Source organism: Cibotium barometz, chromosome 54 (assembly GCF_041138505.1).
Source record: "Cibotium barometz isolate CiBa-2024 chromosome 54, ASM4113850v1, whole genome shotgun sequence".
NCBI classification, from domain to species: domain Eukaryota; kingdom Viridiplantae; phylum Streptophyta; class Polypodiopsida; order Cyatheales; family Cibotiaceae; genus Cibotium; species Cibotium barometz.
In genome coordinates, this window is record NC_141099.1 from 1,164,484 (window position 1) to 1,188,222 (window position 23,739).

Consider the following 23,739-nt stretch of genomic DNA (forward strand, 5'->3'; position numbering starts at 1 on the left):
ATTAGGTGTGGGTGGGGGTTGGTTGAGTTGGATGTCCATGGGGGGTGGACAAGACTCGGTGGAACAGTGACGGTGGAGACTGGAGTTGAAGTAGAATGATTTGCATCACAAGGAATAGGAAAACCCAACAACAAGGCAAGTTCTAAAATGGGAGGAAAAGGATATGGGCTTTAAGTAATCTTACCAAATAGGGGTATTTCCCCCCCCTTTCATGTATGTAGAAACCAAAGTCTTGATGATGATAGATGGACATTCTTGATAGGTTAGAGTCCCCCTTACTAGGGATAATAATATCATCATAACACAAGGATGGAGTGCCCAAGGTATCCGATATGAAGGATTGGATTTGAATTGGACAAAAGCAACAAATGTTGGATGGGTTAGAACATCAAGAGTAGAATATGCAATAACAAAGTGACCCATCTGTGGGGTAAACCAAAGGAAGCTTTGTTCTTGATCTCCTTGACATGGAGACATAGGGGTATTAGTAGCCCCTTGGATTCTTGATCCATTGAAAACTTGATAAATTGAAGATTCTGCAAAGGGAGACAGAGTTTGCATGTGGCCAAGATGAAGTGGCCATGTTAGCATGATAATTCATGAACGGCTTCAGCTTATACCCATTGACTGGCTTTGGTAGTCTTTTGCCATTTAGACTTTCTAACTCAAATGTTCTTGTACCGAGCTTCCTGAAGATTTTGTATGGTCCTGCCCATCTCATTTAAGCTTGTGGGTGCAGTCCCATCTTGGAATTGGACCTAGGAAGAATTGAACATCACATCTCCTTCCTAAAAGATTTTGAATGTTGAGTTCATGTCCACTTGAAGCTTTCTCCTCTTTTGAACCATTTTACTTGTCCATGCACTAAAAAGCCTCCTTTCATCCAACTTCAAGAGATATCTATTCTATGCTTATCATATTCTTTTAGAGATAACCTTTCTGCTCTATAGACTTGGCATTGGGAAGTCCATGGGCGAAGTCCATGGGCATGACTGCCTCCAACCCATACACCATACTAAATGCTGTTAGCCCCATTATGTTCTTGTAAGATGTTTTGAATGCTCATAGTACAGAATGCAACTTCGTGTCCCAATCCGTCTAGTTCTCATTTATAGTTTTGACCATAATTTCCGTTAGGATCCAATTTGTGGGCTCTGCTTCACCATTGGCTTGTGGATAATACTTTGTCTACTTCTTCTGTATCACCATGTCTTGCTCTATCAGCTTCTTGATCACCTCATTCAAGAAGTGAGTCTCCTGGTCACTTACAAATTTGATAAGACATCCAAATCTTGTCATGATCACTTCATATAGGAAATTGGCTATTGATGCTGCTTTGTAGTCTCATTAGCATTGCTTTCACCCACTTTATACTTTAATTTGTTGCCTGGCATTTTGTCTAAAGAATTTGGTTGTCTCGTCCTTTGGCACATGTCACATTCTTTTTGCAAATGTGTGACAATCCTTGATTGTTGTTATGAATAGTCTTGCTTGGAACATTTTCCTTGATTTCTCTAGAAAAGTGTCCTCCATTGACTCCTTGGTGTGGTTCTACTTTTAGTGTTTGTATTTATTTATGTTTATGTCTGTTGGGTCTAATCAGTGGTCTCATACATAGGGTGAAAGCCATCGGCGGTCATGCTTTGGGACACACCTTTTGAGTATTATCGTGTAGAGTTGCCTAGCCATAACCATGAGTGACTTACTCCTAAGGGTCAGCTTCTTTCTAGTCACTTGATATAGACAGTTGGACAGGAATAACAACATTTTATCGTACCAGGTTAGTTTTTCATCATTCACTCTAAACAACTAGCAATGTGTCTAGAAGGTCATCTCCATGGAGATTCTTCGGAGACTAGCTTGGATAGGAAATCAAACAGTCAATGCTGCCCTAGGAATCTAACTAATTCCTTAGAATTTCTTGGTGCTCACAACTTTACAATAACTTCCACCTTTGTTAGATCCATTACCAACATGTCTACTGACACTATATGTCCTAGCAGTGGTAACTGTAAAAAGCACACTTTGTTGGATTCAGGATGATCTTGATCTCTCTGCATTTTTCAAGGCATAGAGTAAGGTGATACAAGTGATCCTCCTTTTTCCCAAAGACACCAAAATCATCTACAAAGACTCTCATGAAGACAATCAATACTCATAGAAGTTTTCTTGGAACATCGTCTCGAAAGTTACTGGTCCATTCTTCAACTCAAGCTTCAACTCAGATTTCATCACATAGGAAGCAAATTCTCCCCATTAGTATCAAAAATGCTATTTTTTCCTTGTCTTCTGTAGCCATCCAAACTGATTATACCCATTGAATCCATCTAGGAATGAGTATATCTCATGTCCTACCACACTGCATCTAGCAACGAATCGATGAAAGGAATAGGGAATGGGTAAGTAATTGTGGTTGCACATTGAGCTTCATGTAATCTATGTAGACTCTTAGCTTTTCATTCTTTTTGGGGACAATGACTATTGGTGATAGCCATTCTACTTTGTCCACACGATAGATGAATCCAACTTTTAGCAACTTGTATATTTCCTTGTTAATTTGTGGAGTCATCCTATATTTACGATGCATGATTGGAACTCTATCTTCCTTTAGACCTAGAGAGAAGGATCCGTAAGGTAGCTACTCTTGTTTAGGAGGAGATGCCCGCATTCCCACAAAATGAATGCTTGATTCACGGGAACTAAGAAAGTATGCAGTCATTGTTGCGCCTGGAAGAAGATTAAGCCTTGTTGGCCTTAAATGTAACTTTTTATCTAGTAAAACAAGCAATAATATCTTGATCAAGCTACTAAGAGCTGATTTTTTCCCTTAAAAGTGCTTTTCCAATAGCTTAGGAGATACCTTGGGGACCAGAAAAAAAGAAATCATTTGTATAAATTTTTACATCCATCTTGTGTTGATAGAAGCTTGGGTAAATTCCCTTCACGTCCATGTAGCTCTTTGCAAACACATTATTATATGAAGTTATTGCAGATCTTCCTTTAGATTCTAGCACTTACCTTGATTGACTATGCGTGGTTCTAGATCATCACCCAAATTTATTTATACAAGCTCATCCTCTTGCACTCTAATATTATGCATTTTTCCCTCTTCATTCTGTTGTTTCAGTATAAGCAGGGTCTTGTCATGCTGTGATGGCTTCTCCTACCATCCTCCATTGTCTTGTGGTTCTTTGTCATTTGCTTTTGCTTGCTTTTCTTTGGCAGGTAGCTCTTTCAGTTGAACAGTCAAGATTTTCAAATCATACCTCAAGACAATCCACTCCACATCTACCTTAAATAATGAGAGCAAGTGTGAGTTTTCCCTTAGAATCTACTCTTCCTCATCATCCTCAACTTTTCTAGGTAGTTAACCCTTCTGCATGTAGAGGCCGACTAGCAAGATTTACCTTATTGTTGGCTTCCATTGACACTTTGACTTTATTTTTGCCCTTTCTAATGGTAATCTCATCAATTTCCCAATTGTGCTTGATCTTCTTGCTTCTTCTGAGCCACGAAATTCCTAAAAGCATGGGATATTGTTACCATCTTTAGGACGATGAAAACCATGGGGAATCTCCTCCCCTTGGAGAATGCCAAATTGGCCAGACTCCTCACTTGGAATGAGAATGGTTGCATTCTTGTGATACCCAGCTTCTTTTCTAAGCTATCAAACAATATGTTAACACCATACCCTTTGCCCACGGACTTGCCCACCACTTATCCTCTTATGTTATAACTATTACTTCAGGAATTGTAGTGTCACAAGCCTGTACTTTTTTCACTCTTAAAGTCACTGGTGCTTCAATATCAATACTTGGAAGTTCCACTAGCTTCTCTATTGGACACTATTTTCTACAGCAATTTTGGCCTATTGTTAGCCACTAGGTTCAAGGATTGGTTCAAAGAGATATTGAGCCTCATTTTTCTTAGCTTATATCCCACTCCAATTTCACTACTCTCCTTGTCGAGAAAGAACTTTCTTGGCTCTCCTTGATCTAGGTTTTCTTGCCCATTTTTTGTCCAGATTTTGTTTGTGTGTCTTGCCTTTGGTCCACAATCATCTGCAAGGAGGATTTGTCTGGGTTGCTTTAGGCTCTCTCTAGCACTCTTGCTCCCTTTCATCCAACACATTCCTACTACCTTATGGTTTCTTGTCTGCAACCTTCTCTTTTCTTAGCTAGACTAGTCTTTTCCATATTTTCCTTCCTTAACTTCCCTCTTATAGGTGTGGGTTCTCCTGCATTGTCCAGATCACTCATGCGTTCATCACAATCTTGGTGTCTTGTTCATAGATCTTCTTTTGCCCCACCCATTGTTCCGATTTTAGTTGTTTCAAATTAGATCTTATCTCTGCCATTGCCTTCACTAGTCCTTGTTGCGACACCTTGTTACCGCCAACACTCTGGGGGATTTTCTTACAATCTCTCGGGCGTAGCATCAACTTTTACCATGTTTGTAATCGGATTGGGTCCTCCTAGAACTGCATTTTTCTTTGCTCTCTCATGTCTTGCAGCTCCTCCCGATGTCTTTTCTAGATCGAATAGTCTGTTCGTCTATGACCAAGCATGTTGCAATAATAGGAGGTCAATCCTACTTCTCGTCAACCGAACCTTCCACCTCCTCTCCCATTTAGGTGATTGTCTTTAGGTGTAATGGTGATGTCTCATGTTGATTGTTGACATTGCTACCTCTTCTAACCTAGGATTCTTATTCTTGGTGTTATAGTAGCACTTGTCAATGGTGTGGTTGGTCTCATTGCATAACTAAATAGAAGGGAGATGGAACTCCTCCTTAGTGTGATCCTTATTTTTACACTTTTTATACCAGATATCTAATCTTAGTCCAAATCCGCTCGTCCCTGCATGTCCTCTAACATGCATGAACATCCACTGCCTTCTTGCTACCTTTCTTCTTCAAAGGCTTCCACTCTTCTTTAATATCCAAATCTAAATCGCAGTCTAAGTCAGAAGTGTCTTCTTTAGATGCTAACAGTAAAGAATCCTTATCTTTCTCTTTTCCTTTCTTAGACTTCTTCTTCTTATTCCTAGGTTCTATCTTGCTTTTCCTTAGCTCTCTACTCTCATTGATCCTCCTCCTACTTGCTCAAAATGCAAGAGTTTCCAACTCAAAAAATGCCATAGCTATTTGGAGCACCGTTCACAATCCTCCCACGAACCATTGGCTGAGAGTAGTTACTACTAGATTGTAAGCTTGATCCAATCTCATTAAGAGTGCTCTAAACTCAACAACATAGTCTTCCATGGGCCTTTTCTTTTGGGTGAGTCTTTGTAGCTTCACCCAACACTTCTATGATTGTCTTGTCCTTCTAGAATCTCTTCAATAACTTCAAGAAATCACTTTTGAGCTCATCGAATGTATATATAAAAGTGATCCATGCCATGCTATGCATACCAACTTGTCGCTTTACCAGAGTGTTATCACGAACTCTATTTTCTAGTCTATTGGAGCTCTTCTGTGGCCCAAAATATGGTTAAGGTATTCTTGTGCTATTTTTAATGATTGAGGTTGTTTGTCTTCCCTTTGGTCTTCTTGTCCTCTATCTTGCTGCTTTAGCCGTTCTCCACCATTGCATTATCCTTCTTGAAATTCTTAATTATCTTGGATTTCTTGAATTCCTTGGTCTTGCTACTCTTGATCTTGGAATTCATCTTCCCTCGCAGCTTTGGATGCCTAAGTTGGTAACACCTTGATCTAGATGATTGTCCATCATTTTCTTGCGACTTCCATGTGTAGAGCTTATAAAAATAACTTATGGTAGCCGCACCTCCTGTCATGACACAATCATCACTCTCTTTCTACGACATGGTTAGATCACTGCTCTCAACTCTGCCTTTCTTCTAACCTCTCGATGCTTTTAAATTTCTAGCAATTAGTTTCTCGTAGTCACCTCCCTTACAAGTTACCTCCCTCTCGATGCTTTTGAATTTCTTCTAACCTCCTGACGCCTCTAAATTCCCACTAAAATCAATTTCTAGTAGTCACCTCCCTTACAAGTTATATCTCCCATCAGTAAGACAATCCCTAGCATGATTGCCAAAAGTATCGCTACCAATCAAGACCCAAAACCTTAATGGTTATGGACCACCAAGTCACCATCACCTAGCCAAGCTATCTGTCTGTGTCCAGGCAAAACATGCCCAACACTTGTTTGCATTTACTGCATTATGGAGGTTAGTCTAGAAGAGATAGAGAACTATCCGAATAGCTTCTAGACAAGCATTATGAGAACTTATTGCTAGTAGCAGTGCAAGAAAGACTTAGCTACATGATCCTCACAACATTGAAGTTTCACAACACTACATATACAATTATATTATGGATATCACACAAATAGAGCTCAACACAATAGTAGCATGAATTCATTCAATTATGACACAATACATTCCTTACAAGAATCATCTCATTACAAACTAGCAACATGCTCCCTCCTCACCATAGTGTTGTCCCTTGAACTCTAGTAACCTCTGCCTTCTATCGCATGCACCAACCTCTTTTATTACTTTTCCCTTATTTGATTACTGTGCATAATAAAAAGGTTGTTACAATGTACGACCACCGGCTCTCATGTTGCATTAGTTATTGGTGAGACCAATTACCATCTATTGGCAGTCAATTGTGGAATATGTGCATGATGGACAGTCTTAGTGCTATGCTAGGGACTTGGCTCTTGGTGCTACTAATCTACTAGTGGACTTGGCTTTTGGTGATGTTGATTTGTTGGTGGACTTGGTTCTTATTGCTAGTAGTTTGCCAATCCACAATCCTCTACTATAGGGTTGGTGTGGATAGTCTGGGTTGCGACTAGTGTTAAATTAAATGAGCAAGTTTGTTGGTAGCCTACTATAATATGTTATAGCAGGTTTTTGATGATGTATATGTTGATCCCTTAGGTGCCAATGTAAATAGATTCAAGTTTCATGAGACACGTAGATACCAGTTCATGCTTCAACCATGGACATTGGTTCAAAAGAGTGCGGTGTTGCATATAGGCCTTTACTATTATAATACACTAAAAGACAAGCTACATATTCTTGCCAAATGAATGGGCTCATCATCTATATATGATTACCTTCCAACAAGCATGTATAGTTAAGATTTTCTTTGCTATACCTCATTGAAATATTGCATCTCCTTAGGTTTGACACACAACCCTGCTTCTTGTATCATGAAGAAAACAAATCTTGTATTGTCTACAATTTAAAGTGAATAATCCATGTAGTGCCCTTACTTCACTCTTAAATGAGATGGAGCCAGCATGGTTGGATTTCATATGGTGGAAACTTGTGCTGTCACTCCCCCATGTTGCAAATTGACACTAGCAATATCTCTAGAAACCAAATCTTATGTACCATCGCTTGAGATTGAGGAAACCATACATATTTACCTACTTTTCCTTTGATGTCATTGATTATGACCACAAAGTCATAACTAATTGAATTGAGGATGCCAAACTACTCATCATTCTTTTTCATGTGTCAAGTCAACCCATTCTTGACAATCCATGTGTCATCTAACACTACTTCCCCAACTTTAGCAAAGAGGCAAATATTTAGTTTGACTCTTTTGTTTTAGTCTTCAAATTTCCACTCATAGCAGCATCCACTTGCTTCTTCTTGCACTCTTTGGCATAGAATAACTTCTTGCTGCAATGGAAATATTGACCCTTTGTGTTTGAAGAGTCATCATGATGAGAATATCCTTGCTTGTGTCCTCCAAACTTTTTGCCTTTGCACTCTACTTTGGTGGTGAACATTGATGTCTCATCTCCATGTTACTATCATGTAGCTCCTCTTTTTGCAGCAAAAAGCCAACCTTCTCATACATAATTCTTGAATGTGAGAATCCATCTTAGCATGTTGGGAGCTTCCTCCATGTCAATCATGAGTGGGTGAACACTCTCGTCCAATTCTCCCAAGGTCTTCTTTTGAACAATACCTAACAAAGATGAGGTGTGTCAAGCCAAATGTCTTTGATAATCTCTCATAGCATATGAGAGGACACAAAAATACACTATGACCAAATTCAAGATCATATCCTAAGTACTTTTAATACACATGAAGTATGCTCAAGATTACACAACAAAAAGAGGAGAAGAATAAACCAAAGCTTATCGCTGAATATCCTCCTCCATACAACATATGGCTTGCAATTTCCACACGTGGTTAGGGCCTAAAAATCTCCTCAATAGCATTGGCTACAATACAAATGAATAAAGGTTATGGCACAAATGCAAAATGAAAAAGTATGACATGCTTCTAGAGAATGAATGAATTAAAAGACAAAGATCAAGATAGAAGTGAGAATCAATGTCATGAAGGTTGTGTAAAGGGCCCAAGGACAATAACAAAGTGGAAAAAAACAAGTGGCTGAAGCGAAACTAATATCAAACTTGCACTCTTTTGCTTGAATAATCCAAGATGGTGCACTTGTAGTATGAGAGTATCCTAAATTTATGATGTCATTTTCTTGATGAAATTGTGTTCATCATTATATAGAGACCACAAATTTCTCATGTAGAATAGGAGCATCATCCCACCCAGTCTGATAGGATTCATATCCTACTTCAGAGTTGACAGACAATCTTTTGATTATATAAAAACTACAAATTTCTCATCTAGAATAGGAGCATCATCTCACCCAGTCTGATAGGATTCACATAAGAGCCTACTTCAGAGTTAGTAGGGAACCTTTTGATGGTGGCCGCTTCAAAATTGATACGATTTTTGTATTAAGATAAATATTGCTCTTTAAAGCCCTCATAAGGCTCTGCAAGAACTTTGACCATTTTGATAAAAAGTATCTTTGTGTGGTCTCATTTGGGCTTGATGCTTCTAGGCATTCAAGCTAGATTTGAGCAAGGACCAAGGGGATGAATATGTACTTATGCCATGGAATATCACGACACACAAAACACTTACTCCTCTAACTCTTCTTTTAAAATATAAGAAGGTAAAACACTCTTCCACTGGATTTTCCTATGTTCTCCATGGAGATTTTTGCTTATGAAAATAATAACAGGTTTCAAAGTAGTACACAAATCCAAGATGTACAAGTGATGATGTGGCACTTCAACAGCTTGCCAACTCAGCTGAAAATCTTTAGCTTCCTGTTTTGACCAGCTTTGACTTGTCAAACTGGAGAGAGTTAATGGGATGCACTCTTCCTGATGTATAGGGACTTTCCTAGATGATTCATACATCAGAACCTTGCTCAACTTGTTTTTCAAATTGCTTGCACCTTTTTCTGTTCTCGTGGCTACATCACTTGCTCAAAGAACTTTTCCCTAGTTTGTACGAGTGTCATGTGTCGCAGTCAGTTCTGGTTCTTCCCATTGACTTTCAGCACATGATGCATTATTCCATGAACAAGAAAATCTCCATACAGAAGCACAATTCTCCAAGGCTACATACACCCCACCATCACCAATAATGTAACAATTTTATAAAATTGAAAAGCACTTCTTCACATTTCAATTAAGAGGTCCAAAAACACATTTTCAAACAACCATTAAATAGATGCATGTGTACAAAAAAATATCATCAAAGAGGTAATGCGTCTGGGAAACTTTACTGCCATATAGTGAAAAAATGTGACATAATTTGCTCTGATACTTGCCTTCTACCTTGCACCAGGATCACTGGTTGGAGATGTAATACTCTGCTTTGGACTGCTTAAATAATTAGATCTCCACTGGGTGGAGATTAATATACTCTGCTTTGGACTACTCACATAGCCTTTAAGGCTTTACCCACTGCTCCAAGATGCCCTTCGTGAAACTTAGGCAGGACTCATGCAAGGCACAAGCATCTTTGGTGATGCCATCTCTCTTTCTAGGAAGCAGTGAAATGGCTCCGGAGAGCAAGAAGGCCTAGCTAGAACAACAATCTCCGTGACAAAATCAACCTCAGCTAGAAGGTTACTACAGTACTAAAGTGAATCTCAAGTCTATTGTCTAGGGCCGATGGGCCGAAGACCATGAAAGTTTTATCGCTCGACTTTGAGAAAGCATGAGATCATGTTTGTTTAAAAGGGCTTCTTAGAAAGGAGCAATACTTGAGATTTACTGAGATCCCCATAGGCACTACCATCAGATATCTAGGCTATGGACTAGGAGTACATGACGCCCCTTCTCAAGCTATAGTGTTGGGTGGGGACAGCAATATAAATAGAAGTTCCTCGGAAGCTTTTGTTTCTCCCACAAGTAAGTCATCTTGGCATTTGGATTTGCACGTTCAGTGTAAGAAAAAATGTTAGAAGTTACCTTCTAAGAGTGCAGCCCTTAAAATTCCTTCTAGATAATCAACTTAGGAATGCACTTCACTTGTAGATACATAGTTCTAGATAGTTACTTATTGAGCTGGGGAGTCCAGAGATCTCTGTACGTCGACACGATGGATCTCATGTGCTACCAAACCCTATGACGAGCTTGGCCAGCTAGGAGAGGGATCTGATGCCCCCACCCCGTCTGGCCCCAGAAGTTGACGCACGCTGTCCTGGTGGTGATGCAGGAGTGTGAACACCACCCTACAAAGTACAGGGCAGAAGCAAAATCAAACCCGAGTGGAACCACAAGCAAGGGCTTCAAGCCGCTTCCACTAGCCAAGGTAACACACACAGCAATTGCGTGCTTTGGATGTGTATACACAACCACAAGTACAAGGCAAGATGGAAGCAAAGCTCATCCAAGGTACTAAAGATCCCGAACATTGCGAGGTCACTTCTATGGGCAAAGAAATTCCCAATCACCCTGTTGCCGACCTAGTTCCAAGAGGACGCTCGAGCATGGTAGCGATACTCCACTCTTTACACCTCTATGGCCTCTTCAGTAGTTTGGGCAGCTTCCATCAGTGCGCCCACCCGAACATTGTCGCTCTCTGCTCCTGGAGGTGCTGAAGTGAGGTGAGGCTACGACACAAGCTCCTCTAGAGTAGTTCGGGCAGTTTCCATCAGTGTGCCCACCCAAACATTGTCAGCTCTCTGCTTCTGGAGATGCTGAAGTGAAGTGAGGCTACCACACAAGCTCCTCTCTTGCTTGCGAGAAACACCTCAAGCCAATTGTAGGCTGCTGATTGGAGGAAAGAATTGATCTCCAGAAGGACCCCATCTAGCGCAGTAGCAACTTCTCCTGGACAAAAAGAACCTCTTAGTCCCCAATGAGAGCCTTGGGTATTCTGGCCCGGGTCCTGCCATCATGAATCACCGAGATGAAGCAAGACTAGGGCAAGGTCGGAGCAGGTGGTGTTGACAAGAATGCTCACCATGCTGCCTCCGTCACGTGTCCACTCATCCACATAGAAGATCCAGGTTTGAGGCTCAAATGTGTCGATCTCATCTGGAGAACTGCAAACTAGGGATGGCCAGCCAAACCCCGGTAAGTGCCATGTGTCCTGATCACTCATCATGAAAAGCATTTCCTCCCAAGCAGCTCCCTAAGACCCAGCCACTGTGGGGTCGGTACTGCGTTTCCTGCAAACCCTCAAATCATGCTGAAGTCCCTCCCCATGCACCGGTGAATTGCACAGGGAAGACCCACCACAGGTCTTTTACTCCACTTGGGGCATAAATGTTGAGGAGACCCACACAGTTCTCCCCAAGAGAGAGCAACACCCAATAGGCTCTTCTTGAGATGACGGTACCAAAATCCACCAGCTGCATATGAATCTGACTGCTGATGGAGATGCAAACCCCTCACTGTTGCCCTGAGGGCTAAAAGCAGGGGATCAAAAAGTGTAATTGCAACCCAGGAGAAGCTTCTTGCAATGCACACTCTTGCTTGCTGTCAAATGGTGCTCCTGAAACATTAGAACACCAACTCACCGCTGATGAGGACTCATTGAAGTACTTCATGCACTTATGTTATGGTTGTAGAGAAAAGAGAATAGAAGAAAACCCCGCATTCTTCTCATGGTATTAAAGGCTAAAGCACCAGTTCGTGTCAAGAGCTCAAGAGGCAAGCAAGGAAGTGGTACCAACCTTTGCATACTTTTCAACATTCTTTGTGCTTTCAAGCCCAAGGCATCTGAAACTCAGTCTCTCCCCAGAGTTCTCAGCACACCAACTCTCAATCTTGGCCCTCGGGCCGACGTATTCTCTTTGTGGATAGCTTCACAGTCGCCTATAGTTTATGCACAGTTCTGCCAAGCATTTGGTCGCTTTGTCCTTGCGTTTGGCGATCGGTCAGTGAGTTGGTTTGCTCAGTCTTGTGGACACAGTTCAAGTTGTATTTAGTTCTCCAGAAGAAATAAAGCAAATACTCTTGCTTGCGCGGGGGGGGGGGGGGGGGGGGTGCTTTTAGTGGGTAATTTGGGACCCCATCTGATGTCATCTCAATTACATCTTTCAGTTTATGTGTGTTGTTTAAAGGATTGCTAAAGACTCACTAAACTTAGGTTTAAAGAAGGCCCCATTGTTTCACACGGTCCTAGCTTGGCGTAGTATCAGAACTTGGGACGTGATTCAACCCGGGGGCCAGCAAGCTAGGGTGAGAGCAACTTGTGGATGGTAAAGTTGAGATCGGGAAAAACCACTCGCCCATAAACCATGGCATCAAGCCCCGAAGACATTACAAAAGAAGAAACATTTGAAGAAACGCTTCCGCAAAAAGAAGACGAAGACAACTAGAAGTTAAAGGAGCAGATAAGGCAACTCCAGATTCAACTCAAAAGAGTCCAAATGGTAAAAAAACTAGCAGAATTACAAGCAACCTTGGCCTAGCAAAAGACCCCCAAAGAATAAAGTTTCTCAATGGAGCAATGGTGTTGATGGATGATTGAAAAAGAAGAGCGAGAACGTGAAGCAAGATGGGCCGAATAGCTAGCAAAGAATGCCAAATGCAAGGCCAAAGAGGAGCAACTGCGGGAAGAACTCCAAGAAAAGGCGAACTATGAGCAACAGGCCTGAGAAGACTTGAGGAACCAGCTCCAACAAACACTGCGGACTCTGGTAACTTCTTTTCACCCTTCTAAGTCCTCCACAACCCCAATCACAACATCAACAACCGTCATCCGTGCCTTACCCAACTCCACCAAGTACGACGACAAATGCGACCATTTGGTTGTGACCCAATTCATCCACCAGTTTGTTGCCCATTTTTCACTTTCCAAACCCGGGGGGGGGGGGGGGGGGGTGGCTTTTAGTGGGTAATTTGGGACCCCATCTGATGTCATCTCAATTACACCTTTCAGTTTGTGTGTGTTGTTTAAAGGATTGCTAAAGACTCACTAAACTCAGGTTTAAAGAAGGCCTCATTGTTTCACACGGTCCTAGCTTGGCGTAGTATCAGAACTTGGGACGTGATTCAACCCGGGGGCCGGCAAGCTAGGGTGAGAGCAACTTGTGGATGGTAAAGTTGAGATCGGGAAAAACCACTCGCCCATAAACCATGGGATCAAGCCCCGAAGACATTACAAAAGAAGAACCATTTGAAGAAACGCTTCCGCAAAAAGAAGACGAAGACAACTAGAAGTTAAAGGAGCAGATAAGGCAACTCCAGATTCAACTCGAAAGAGTCCAAATGGTAAAAAACCAGCAGAATTACAAGCAACATTGGCCTAGCAAGAGACCCCCAAAGAACAAAGTTTCTCAATGGAGCAATGGTGTCGATGGATGATTGAAAAAGAAGAGCGAGAACGTGAAGCAAGATGGGCCGAATAGCTGGCAGAGAATGCCAAAGAGGAGCGACTGCGGGAGGAACTCCAAGAAAAGGCGAACTATGAGCAACACGCCTGAGAAGACTTGAGGAACGAGTTCCAACAAACACTGCGGACTCTGGTAACTTCTTTCCACCCTTCTAAGTCCTCCACAACCCCAATCACAGCCTCAAAAACCGTCATCCGTGCCTTACCCAACTTCACCAAGTACGACGACAAATGCGACCATTTGGTTGAGACCCAATTCATCCACCAGTTTGTTTCCCATTTTTCACTTTCCAAGATTACAGACCCCCAAGATAAAGTCCATCTGACAGCTCCACACCTCACAGGTGATGTAGTCACTTGGTGACAACATTGGCTCTATTTGCACATAGATTCCTAGACTGGCTTACCAGACTATGATTGGGACACCTTCGTGTTCGATCTGAAGACGAGGTTTCTACCTCCGCAGTACACGACGAATCTCGAAGACGAGCTCTACAAACTCACCTAGAACGGTTCCCCTGTGCTCACCTACAACAAAGTGATCACATCAGCTCAATAGTTGGGGAAGTCCGAGGAGGAGAAGCTAAAGCAGTCCATTCGGGGATTCCATCCAAACATTCGGTTCACCGTTCAAAACTTCTAACCCCAGAGATATGATAGGGCTTTGACTCTTGCGCGGAACCATGAGATGATGCTCAATGGAGACAAGCCCAAGACCGCTCCAATCACCCCCAAACCACAACAAAAGACGCCAACTAGCACAACCAAGCGTCTGACAATAGCTCTTCTACTGAGAAGGAGTGACAAGATGGACCCAAGAAGACATCTGTCACCAATTGGCTGACCATTTGGTCCATCTCCAGATTTTGTGTCTCGTTCACTTGAGGCCAGGCCAGTGTCTCATGTGAAGAGGCCAATATTTTGCTGACATGGACAGGAGCCAGACTGGTGCCACCCGTGTGTTAGCAGGATGGTGTTGTATGGACGGGAGCCAGACTGGTGCCACCCGTGTATGACCTGGACTGTGTTCGACCCATGGGATTGTCACGCCATGGAAGAGCTAGTATTCGTGCCGTGTCTTGCCTATGGGACTGTCACACCATAGGGAGACTCGTGCCTGGAACTGTCTTACCTATGGGACTGTCACTCCATAGGAAGACCAGGTTTTTATGTTTTACGTCGTGCCATTTTTGTGCCGACAGATATTTTGTACTTCTTCCATGAACGGGAGATATGTCCATGTTACTATTTGCACATGCACTCATATTCTGCATGCTTGAAACTGTTTTCGCATGACTTGTATTTTTGTGTTTGCCTGCTTGACGTGTTACTTACTGAGCGGGGACGCCTGCCACAGTGAGTCGTGAAGTCTGCTCTGTCTTCTGACGAGCTTTGGTGCATGTGAACAGGTGGTAAGTATATTGCACATGTTGTTTTAATATTTCATATTTTAACCTTTGTTGTATAAGGTCATTTGTTCACACTCACTTAAAAGTGGGCACCCCCTTTGGGCACCCACTTAGGGGCCAAGGTGGGGAGCCCCACTTAAGTGAGTGTGTGGGGGTGGGTGCATGGTCACCTACCCACACTCCCAAAGAGCTGGCCGCCCACATGCAAGCGTGGGGAGCCAGCCAGCACATTTTGTTTACTCCTCCTCCATCCTTAATAAAAAAAGCTCCACGACCACCTTTGAAGGGACAATTGGTGCGCCTCCGTCACCCTTGGTTGTGTTGCGCTTCATCGCTTGTTGCTGACGGCTGAGCAAATTCAAAGGCTGCTTTTCCTCGTCCGGTTGCATCCAGTCGACTACAGCTACACCATAGGCGGCTGTTTCTTCAGCCTTGAAAACGGCTGTTTCACGCTGGTCCAATAGGCTGCGCCTGTTTGCTACAGGCGCTTCCACCACCTGCTCTCCTGCAGGTGGTTGTATTGGTTTTGGCGGCTGCATCAATTCTCTTACAAGGTGACTGTTTACTTGCTGCAGGCGGCCAAAACAGGCAGCATCCAAGCGGCTGTTTCTCTCAGGCTGCGCCCACTTCACCTTTAACAGCTTACGGCTGCACACAACCAGGCGGCTGAGGCCTATAGACGTCGCTGAACTTTCTGCACTACTGGTTGCTGCGCAGCATACTTCAGCAGCCAGCTGCGTAACCATCACCAGCAGGTTGTACTGATTCTCCAGCAGCGTGCACCCTCACTTGTAGGCGACCTTGCTCCTGCAGCCAGGTGGTTACGCCTCTCACAGAAAGCTACCTTCCTCAACCTCCTTGACAGGCTGCTGTGCCTCGCTGTTTCTCTCAAGTAACTGCACACATGGGTATTGGACTTCTTCTGCCATCCACAAGTAAGTGAATTTTCAGATTTAAATAAAGTACTTTGTGTTAAATCTGATAAGGGATTCATCCCCCACAGTAACACCCGTTTGGTGCCGGGTAGTCCAAGCTCTATTGGAGAACCTCGGTCCAAAGGTGCTGAGATCGGGAGAGCCAGGCGTTAGTACGAGAGCGCCTGTTTGTGCGTGGTCTCGGAACACCAGTGAGGCGCTCTCCGCGGAGTCCAGTGAAAGCACAGGACCGTAGAGACTGGACCACACTAGTGGTCGTTTTGCTTCGAGCATCTGCTTCGAACGTCGACTTCGAGCCTATTTGTTTGGTACTGTATTCATATGTACATGGACATCATCTAGTTCTTGGAACCCATGGAGCATTGTATTTGTTAAATACTCCCAATAAATATATCATATATTGAGGGGAGGGGTCGGCCCGTTCCGGCCCCAGTGCTGGTGTCCATCTTTCCATTTCATTTCATTTCAATTTCAAGTTGTATTAAGTTGTCCATTTCAAATTGTGGTTTTAAAGTTGTGCTATTACACGTGTGGGTGTCCAACGGAGTCTTCCCACTTGACGGGATCGGTTTCATTGGTATCAGAGCACGGTTGTTTCCCTCTTTTTAGTGGGGAAACGAACCTGTGTACTGGACACCCCGCTTCTAGCATACTTAAACACAATGGACAGCCAAGGCAACCCTTTGGAAGTGCCTAATTCGAGGGGTCCATCTAGTGCCTCTCGTGGGTCTGATGCCCTGCGAGGAAGACACAAGCCCCTTGAAAGGGTTAATGATAGTGAATCAAAGGGTCAACTGTCTCCAGGAAAGACAGTCATGCCTGATGCAATGAGGGCTGAAATGGAACATATGAGAAAACTTTTGCAGGCACAAGAGCAAGAGTTAAAGTTTTTGCATGAAGATCCCCATGTGCGAAGTGCCATTGAAGCCAGGAAGGCTGATGCAATGGTAGATGTAACTTTTGAGTCTATGGCACGGAAGTGGGTAAGAAACCAAGGGAGTTGGCACTTGCCTACCTCCTCCACAAAGGTGATATCAAAGAGGGGGATGACGGAGAGCTGAAATTCAGAAATCCACCTCGTCTGATGAAGCATGGAGATCCCGCATCTCAAAGGCTGAAATCTTTTACGCAAAAGGAAGAGGTGACAGTCACCTCTCGACATGCATCTTCTCCACAAGGCACTAAGCCTGACAGATATATGTATGCCAGTGCTCATGGAGGGCATGAAAGTCACATGCATGCAAGACATGTATCCCATGGTAAGGGTGACAGGTCTGCTGCTAGAAGAATTTTGCCTTCTGAGCTGTCTCATGGAGAGACATTGCCTTATGCAGGTAAGTCACATGCATTTGAGTTTCAAGTTCATGGAGCACATGCCACCGTGCCTCATGAAACTTCTATGACGGCCCGTGGAGCCCATGCTGATAGGGCTGCCCCGTTGGATAAGGGGAAAAGAAAAGAGAAGACCATGAGCCTCATGCCAGAAAGCTCAAGGAATTGAAAGCAGGTGACAAATCTGTTAAGTTTGATGTCTTTCATGGAGAACATGATGCTTCTGAAGTGTTAGCATTTGTGGCACAGTTCGACATTGCTTTTAGCGATGAGGACTTCACCGAAAAGTCTAAAGTACGCCATGCTAGCATGTTTTGCAAAGGGACTGCTGCTCATTGGTGGATCACTGAAAAGATCACCAAGGATCCCATTTGCACCTGGAGGGAATTTAAGGATAGATTCTATGCTCAGTTTTTGCCACCAAATGCGGAGCAAACTCTCACTCAAAAGTGGGACATGCTGAAGCAAACAGATAATGAAAGCCTGCAACAGTATGTCAACAAGTTTCGGAAAGTGTTGCCGGAAGTAACTCAATTTATGCAAATCACTGAGGATGAAAGAAAGAGGAAGTTTCGCTCCGGACTGCAACCAGCATATCGTTCGGGCATTGAATTGCACCCGAAACATACTTTGCAACAGCTCACAGCTTCTGCTCTTGCTACGAAGCAATTGGTGCTCAAGATTAAACAGGATCAAGGAGGTTCAAAGGGAAAAGACAAGGCTGTCCCAAATCTGCAAAAGGGTGGACAGCCACCTAAAAAGAACTTCCGGGAGACCTACAAGGGTGGTAAAGCTGAAAATAACACATCTAAAGATCAGGGCCCAAGGAAGAACAAATTCGGCTTAACCCCGGAGCAAAGAGAGCAATATGCCAAGGATGGAAAATGCTTTTCTTGTGGTAGCAAAGACCACATGTTTCGACAATGCCCAGATCGTAAACCTAAGCACGAGGACAAGCAGACCAAGGCTAATGTACATGCAGTTCCTGATGTGCAAGGAAATACAAGTCATGATGCAAAAGAGCGTATGGTATGCAAGGCTTGGGGACAAATCAAGGATCAGTCCGCACTATTCATGTTTGATGATTGTGCAACCGATAACTTCATCTCTATGCAAACGGCAGCTGCATTGGGTATTGAGGTTGAGAAGATGGGACCTCAGATTGAAGCCGAAGCTGCATTTATTGGTAAAGAGGTGCAGGTTACCCCATTGATAGAGAAGTTGCGCATCCATATACAGGGCTACCTTGATAATGAACATTTCCTAGCTGCTCCACTAAATGGATGTGATGTATTGTTGGGCAAGCCGTGGCACCATAGGCTTGAGCCCCGCAAAGACTACAAGTCCAATATGATTTCTTTTATGCATAAAGGCCGCATGCATTTTATTGACGCTGGCAAAGAAGGGGATTCCATCCCACTTGTATCACACATTCAAATTAATAAAGCAATCAAAAAGAGTCTTTCTGCGTACTTGGTTTTTGTTCGTGATAGCCTTGTGCCAAATCATCAAAATGTGGATACTATGTCTAATGATAGGCTGAATTTTCTTAATGCATTCAATGACCTTTTTGCTGATACTTTGCCAAGAGAATTACCTCCCCAAAGGCCCGAAGATCACCGCATAGATCTTGTGCCAGGTAGTTCTCCACCCAACAAACCCGCATACTGAGTGAGTGCTGCACAACAAGAAGAAATCATGAAGCAGGTAAACAAGCTTTTAGAGAAAGGTTTAGTTCAGCCCAGTTCCTCACCTTATTGCTCTCCTGTACTTCTTGTTCAAAAGAAGGACGGTTCATTCCGCATGTGTGTGGACTATAGAGCTTTAAACAAGCTTACCATCAAGAACAGATTCCCAATTCCGCGAATTGATGATATTTTGGATAAGCTTGATGGTTCGGCTTGCTTTAGCCGACTTGATTTGAAGAGTGGTTATCACCAAATAAGAGTGGTTCCACAAGATGTCCATAAAACTGCTTTCAGGAAAACCTTCGGATTATATGAATTTTTGGTAATGCCTTTTGGTCTCACCAATGCTCCTGCTACGTTTAATCGTATGATGGATAGGATATTCCGACCCCATCGCAAATTTACAGCAGTATTCTTTGATGATATCTTGGTTTTCTCCAAGAATGAGCAGGAACACAGAACTCATTTGGTCACAGTGTTCGAAGAGTTGCGGCGGCATAAACTATTCATTAATGCCAAGAAAAGTGAGTTTTTCCTTTCAGAGATTCATTATCTGGGTCATATTGTATCCAGAGAAGGAGTAACAATGGATCCTGCATAGATAGAGACCATTCGGAATTGGCCCGAATTGCAAAACGTACATCAAGTACGTAGTTTTCTGGGATTATGTTCGTATTATAGGCATTTCATAAGGCATTTTGCTATGATTGCCACTCCTCTACATGATCTCACGAAGAAGAAAACTGCTTTCAAATGGACTTCAAAGGAACAGGATGCTTTCTTGCAGCTCAAGCATGCTATTATATGTGGTCCAGTATTGATTGTTCCTGACTTGCACAAGTCATTCGTAGTTGAATGTGATGCTATGGATTTTATTATGGATTTGCCTAGATCCCAGCATGGGAATGATGCTATTTGGACCATTGTGGACAGGTTTAGCAAGCAAGCTCATTTCTTGCCCGTCAAGAAAACCATTAAAGCTGATCATATGGTAAAGTTTTTTCTTGCTAATATTTTCAAGCATCATGGTATCCCTAAATCCATTGTTGGGGATAGAGATCCCACGACTACAAGCCACTTTTGGAGGGCTTTATTTGATAATATGGGTACTAACTTGAGTTTTCACCAGCTTCTCATCCCCAAACGGATGGCCAAAGTGAAGCTGCAAATTCAGCCGTGTTGGATTTATTGAAGTGTTATGTGGCAGATCAAAAGACTGCATGGGAGAAGTATCTTCCACTTGTTGAGTTTGCCTACAACAATACGATCCATGCCTCCACGGGAAAGGCTCCGTTTGAGATTACTTATGGCAGAGTGGTATTGCCACCCATCCTTCGTACAAAGGATGAGATTTTTGCAGCTGATGAATACGTTCGTGACTTTGATGTAGCCTTTGGTTAGGTACGGACAGCCATTGCAAGATCTCAGGATAAGCATAAAATGGATGCTGACAAGCATAGAAGGGACATGGAAGTCAAAGAAGGTGATTGGGTTTTGCTGAAATTTGAGAAGGCTAGGCTTCGGAAGAGGCCAGGATGAGAAGGATCATATCCTAAGCTTTCTCCTCGCTATTATGGACCCTTCAACGTGATTCAGAAGATCAATGAAGTGTCCTACAGGCTTGCTTTACCTAGTCATTGGAAGATTCACAATGCTTTTCATGTGAGTCTATTTCCGAAATATGTGGGGCCACATCCTGATGATGAGCCTGTCACAGAAGATCCGCCAGAGATTGATGAGCTTGAGGAGATTAGCCCGGGGGGATGTTTGGACGACCATTTGGTCCATCTCCAGATTTTGTCTCGTTCACTTGAGGCCAGGCCACTGTCTCATGTGAAGAGGCCAGTATTTTGCTGACATGGACGGGAGCCAGACTGGTGCCACCCGTGTGTTAGCAAGATAGTATCGTACGAACGGGAGCCAGACTGGTGCCACCCGTGTATGACCTGGACTGTGTTCGACCCATGGGATTGTCACGCCATGGAAGAGCCAGTATTCGTGCCGTGTCTTGCCTACGGGACTGTCACACCATAGGGAGACTCGTGCCTGGAACTGTGTCTTACCTATGGGACTGTCACTCCATAGGAAGACCAGGTTTTTATGTTTTACGTCGTGCCATTTTTGTGCCGACAGATATTTTGTACTTGTTCCATGAACGGGAGATTTGTCCATGTTACTATTTGCACATGCACTCATATTCTGCATGTTTGAAACTGTTTTCGAATGACTTGTATTTTTGTGTTTGCCTGCTTGACGTGTTACTTACTGAGCGGAGACGCCTGCCAGTGAGTCGTGAAGTCTGCTCTGTCTTCTGACGAGTTTTGGTGCATGCGAACAGGTGGTAAGTATATTGCACATGTTGTTTTAATATTTCATATTTTAACCTTTGTTGTATAAGGTCATTTGTTCACTCACTTAAAAGTGGGCACCCCCTTTGGGCACCCACTTAGGGGCCAAGGTGGGGAGCCCCACTTAAGTGAGTGTGTGGGGGTGGGTGCATGGTCACCTACCCACACTCCCAAAGAGCTGGCCGCCCACATGCAAGCGTGGGGAGCCAGCCAGCACATTTTGTTTACTCCTCCTCCATCCTTAATAAAAAAAGCTCCACGACCACCTTTGAAGGGACAATTGGTGCGCCTCCGTCACCCTTGGTTGTGTTGCGCTTCATCGCTTGTTGCTGACGGCTGAGCAAATTCAAAGGCTGCTTTTCCTCGTCCGGTTGCATCCAGTCGACTACACCTACACCATAGGCGGCTGTTTCTTCAGCCTTGAAAACGGCTGTTTCACGCTGGTCCAATAGGCTGCGCCTGTTTGCTACAGGCGCTTCCACCACCTGCTCTCCTGCAGGTGGTTGTACTGGTTTTGGCGGCTGCATCAATTCTCTTACAAGGTGACTGTTTACTTGCTGCAGGCGGCCAAAACAGGCAGCATCCAAGCGGCTGTTTCTCTCAGGCTGCGCCCACTTCACCTTTAACAGCTTACGGCTGCACACAACCAGGCGGCTGAGGCCTATAGACGTGGCTGAACTTTCTGCACTACTGGTTGCTGCGCAGCATACTTCAGCAGCCAGCTGCGTAACCATCACCAGCAGGTTGTACTGATTCTCCAGCAGCGTGCACCCTCACCTGTAGGCGACCTTGCTCCTGTAGCCAGGTGGTTACGCCTCTCACAGAAAGCTACCTTCCTCAACCTCCTTGACAGGCTGCTGTGCCTCGCTGTTTCTCTCAAGTAACTGCACACATGGGTATTGGACTTCCTCTGCCATCCACAAGTAAGTGAATTTTCAGATTTAAATACAGTACTTTGTGTTAAATCTGATAAGGGATTCATCCCCCCACGGAAACACCCGTTCGGTGCCGGGTAGTCCAAGCTCGGTGGAGAACCTCGGTCCAAAGGTGCTGAGATCGGGAGAGCCAGGTGTTAGTACGATTTTGCCTGTTTGTGCGTGGTCTCAGAACACCAGTGAGGCGCTCTCCGCGGAGTCCAGTGAAAGCACAGGACCGTAGAGACTGGACCACACTAGTGGTCGTTTTGCTTCGAGCATCTACTTCGAACGTCGACTTCGAGCCTATTTGTTTGGTACTGTATTCATATGTACATGGACATCATCTGGTTCTTGGAACCCATGGAGCATTGTATTTGTTAAATACTCCCAATAAATATATCATATATTGAGGGTGGGGGGTCGGCCCGTTCCGGCCACAGTGCTGGTGTCCATCTTTCCATTTCATTTCATTTCAATTTCAAGTTGTATTAAGTTGTCCATTTCAAATTGTGGTTTTAAAGTTGTGCTATTACGCGTGTCGGTGTCCAACGGAGTCTTCCCACTTGACGGGATCGGTTTCAACATCTAAAGAAACGATCAAGGAGGGCCTAACTGGAGGATTCCTAGAGTCAGATGAGAAGGAGCCGTACTTCAAAGAGAACCGTTGTTTTTTCTGCCACCACAAGGGACATGCAAAGAAGGATTGTTCCAACTGGCACGCGGAAAAAGAAAAGCAACAAGCCTCTACGATGGCTACCAACCCCTCCACCCTCGCCCTCAACCACCAATGGTGTTAAAATCTTGCTTGCTTTGAATGTAGTACTCGTAGTGGCATTTGATGATAAGCAGGAGGGCATCATTGATCCAACTATTTAGAGTAGAGACCTTCTAGGCAAGCTGGTTGTTCAAGGCCTTCAGCCAGGCAGTGAGCCCTCGAAGGCTTTCCTATACACTCGGATTTCATCCCGCACCCCATCTCTATAGCAACTGGGTGAGGGCTGGACCCCAAGCTGTCATCAAATTGGTTGAAGGAGAAGCCGACACCACAAGTGTGGGCATCCATGAAGATCCACCACACCAGGGTCCACCAAGAGATGGGGTCACTTCTGATGAGGAGAGACTCCACCAGCCGTTGATTTGGAACCCCCTCTTCGACATGCCTCGTGGCCACCACTTGGGTACTCGCTCTCACATTGCGTGGGGGCCCTTTAGCACACGATTCACTCAGTCTTTGGGAGAGTGGGCCAACTTCAAGATGCTCCACCCAGAGACACAAGACATAAGCGTCGTTGGGACCCAGGGCCGAGAGCAGATCATCCTCGCCATCGACTTAGCCATTCCCCGTAATTGACAAACCCCTTTAAAGGATTCTTTCCCCCCAGTGTGGTTAGGCTCCACTCACCATGATATCCCCCCGGTAGTCCTCAGTTCAGACATGGGCACGGACTAATT

General features: G+C 43.9%; 1 protein-coding gene across 5 annotated transcripts in view; it reads right to left on the reverse strand.

Moving 5' to 3' along the window:
• Window positions 1–7,157: 7,157 nt before the first annotated feature.
• The window catches only part of LOC147607764 (Transducin/WD40 repeat-like superfamily protein), a 143,008-nt gene continuing 126,426 nt past the window's right edge, over window positions 7,158–23,739 (reverse strand). For 3 of the 5 annotated variants that reach the window (XM_086789576.1, XM_086789578.1, XM_086789575.1), the window contains one exon: window positions 8,289–9,423. In XM_086789576.1, the coding sequence (XP_086645702.1) occupies window positions 9,305–9,423 (119 nt within the window). In that variant the 3' untranslated portion in view covers window positions 8,289–9,304. Of the gene's footprint in view, window positions 8,216–8,288; window positions 9,424–23,739 lie in introns of those variants that run through there. The other 2 variants (XR_015264549.1, XM_086789577.1) reach the window with 2 other exon arrangements.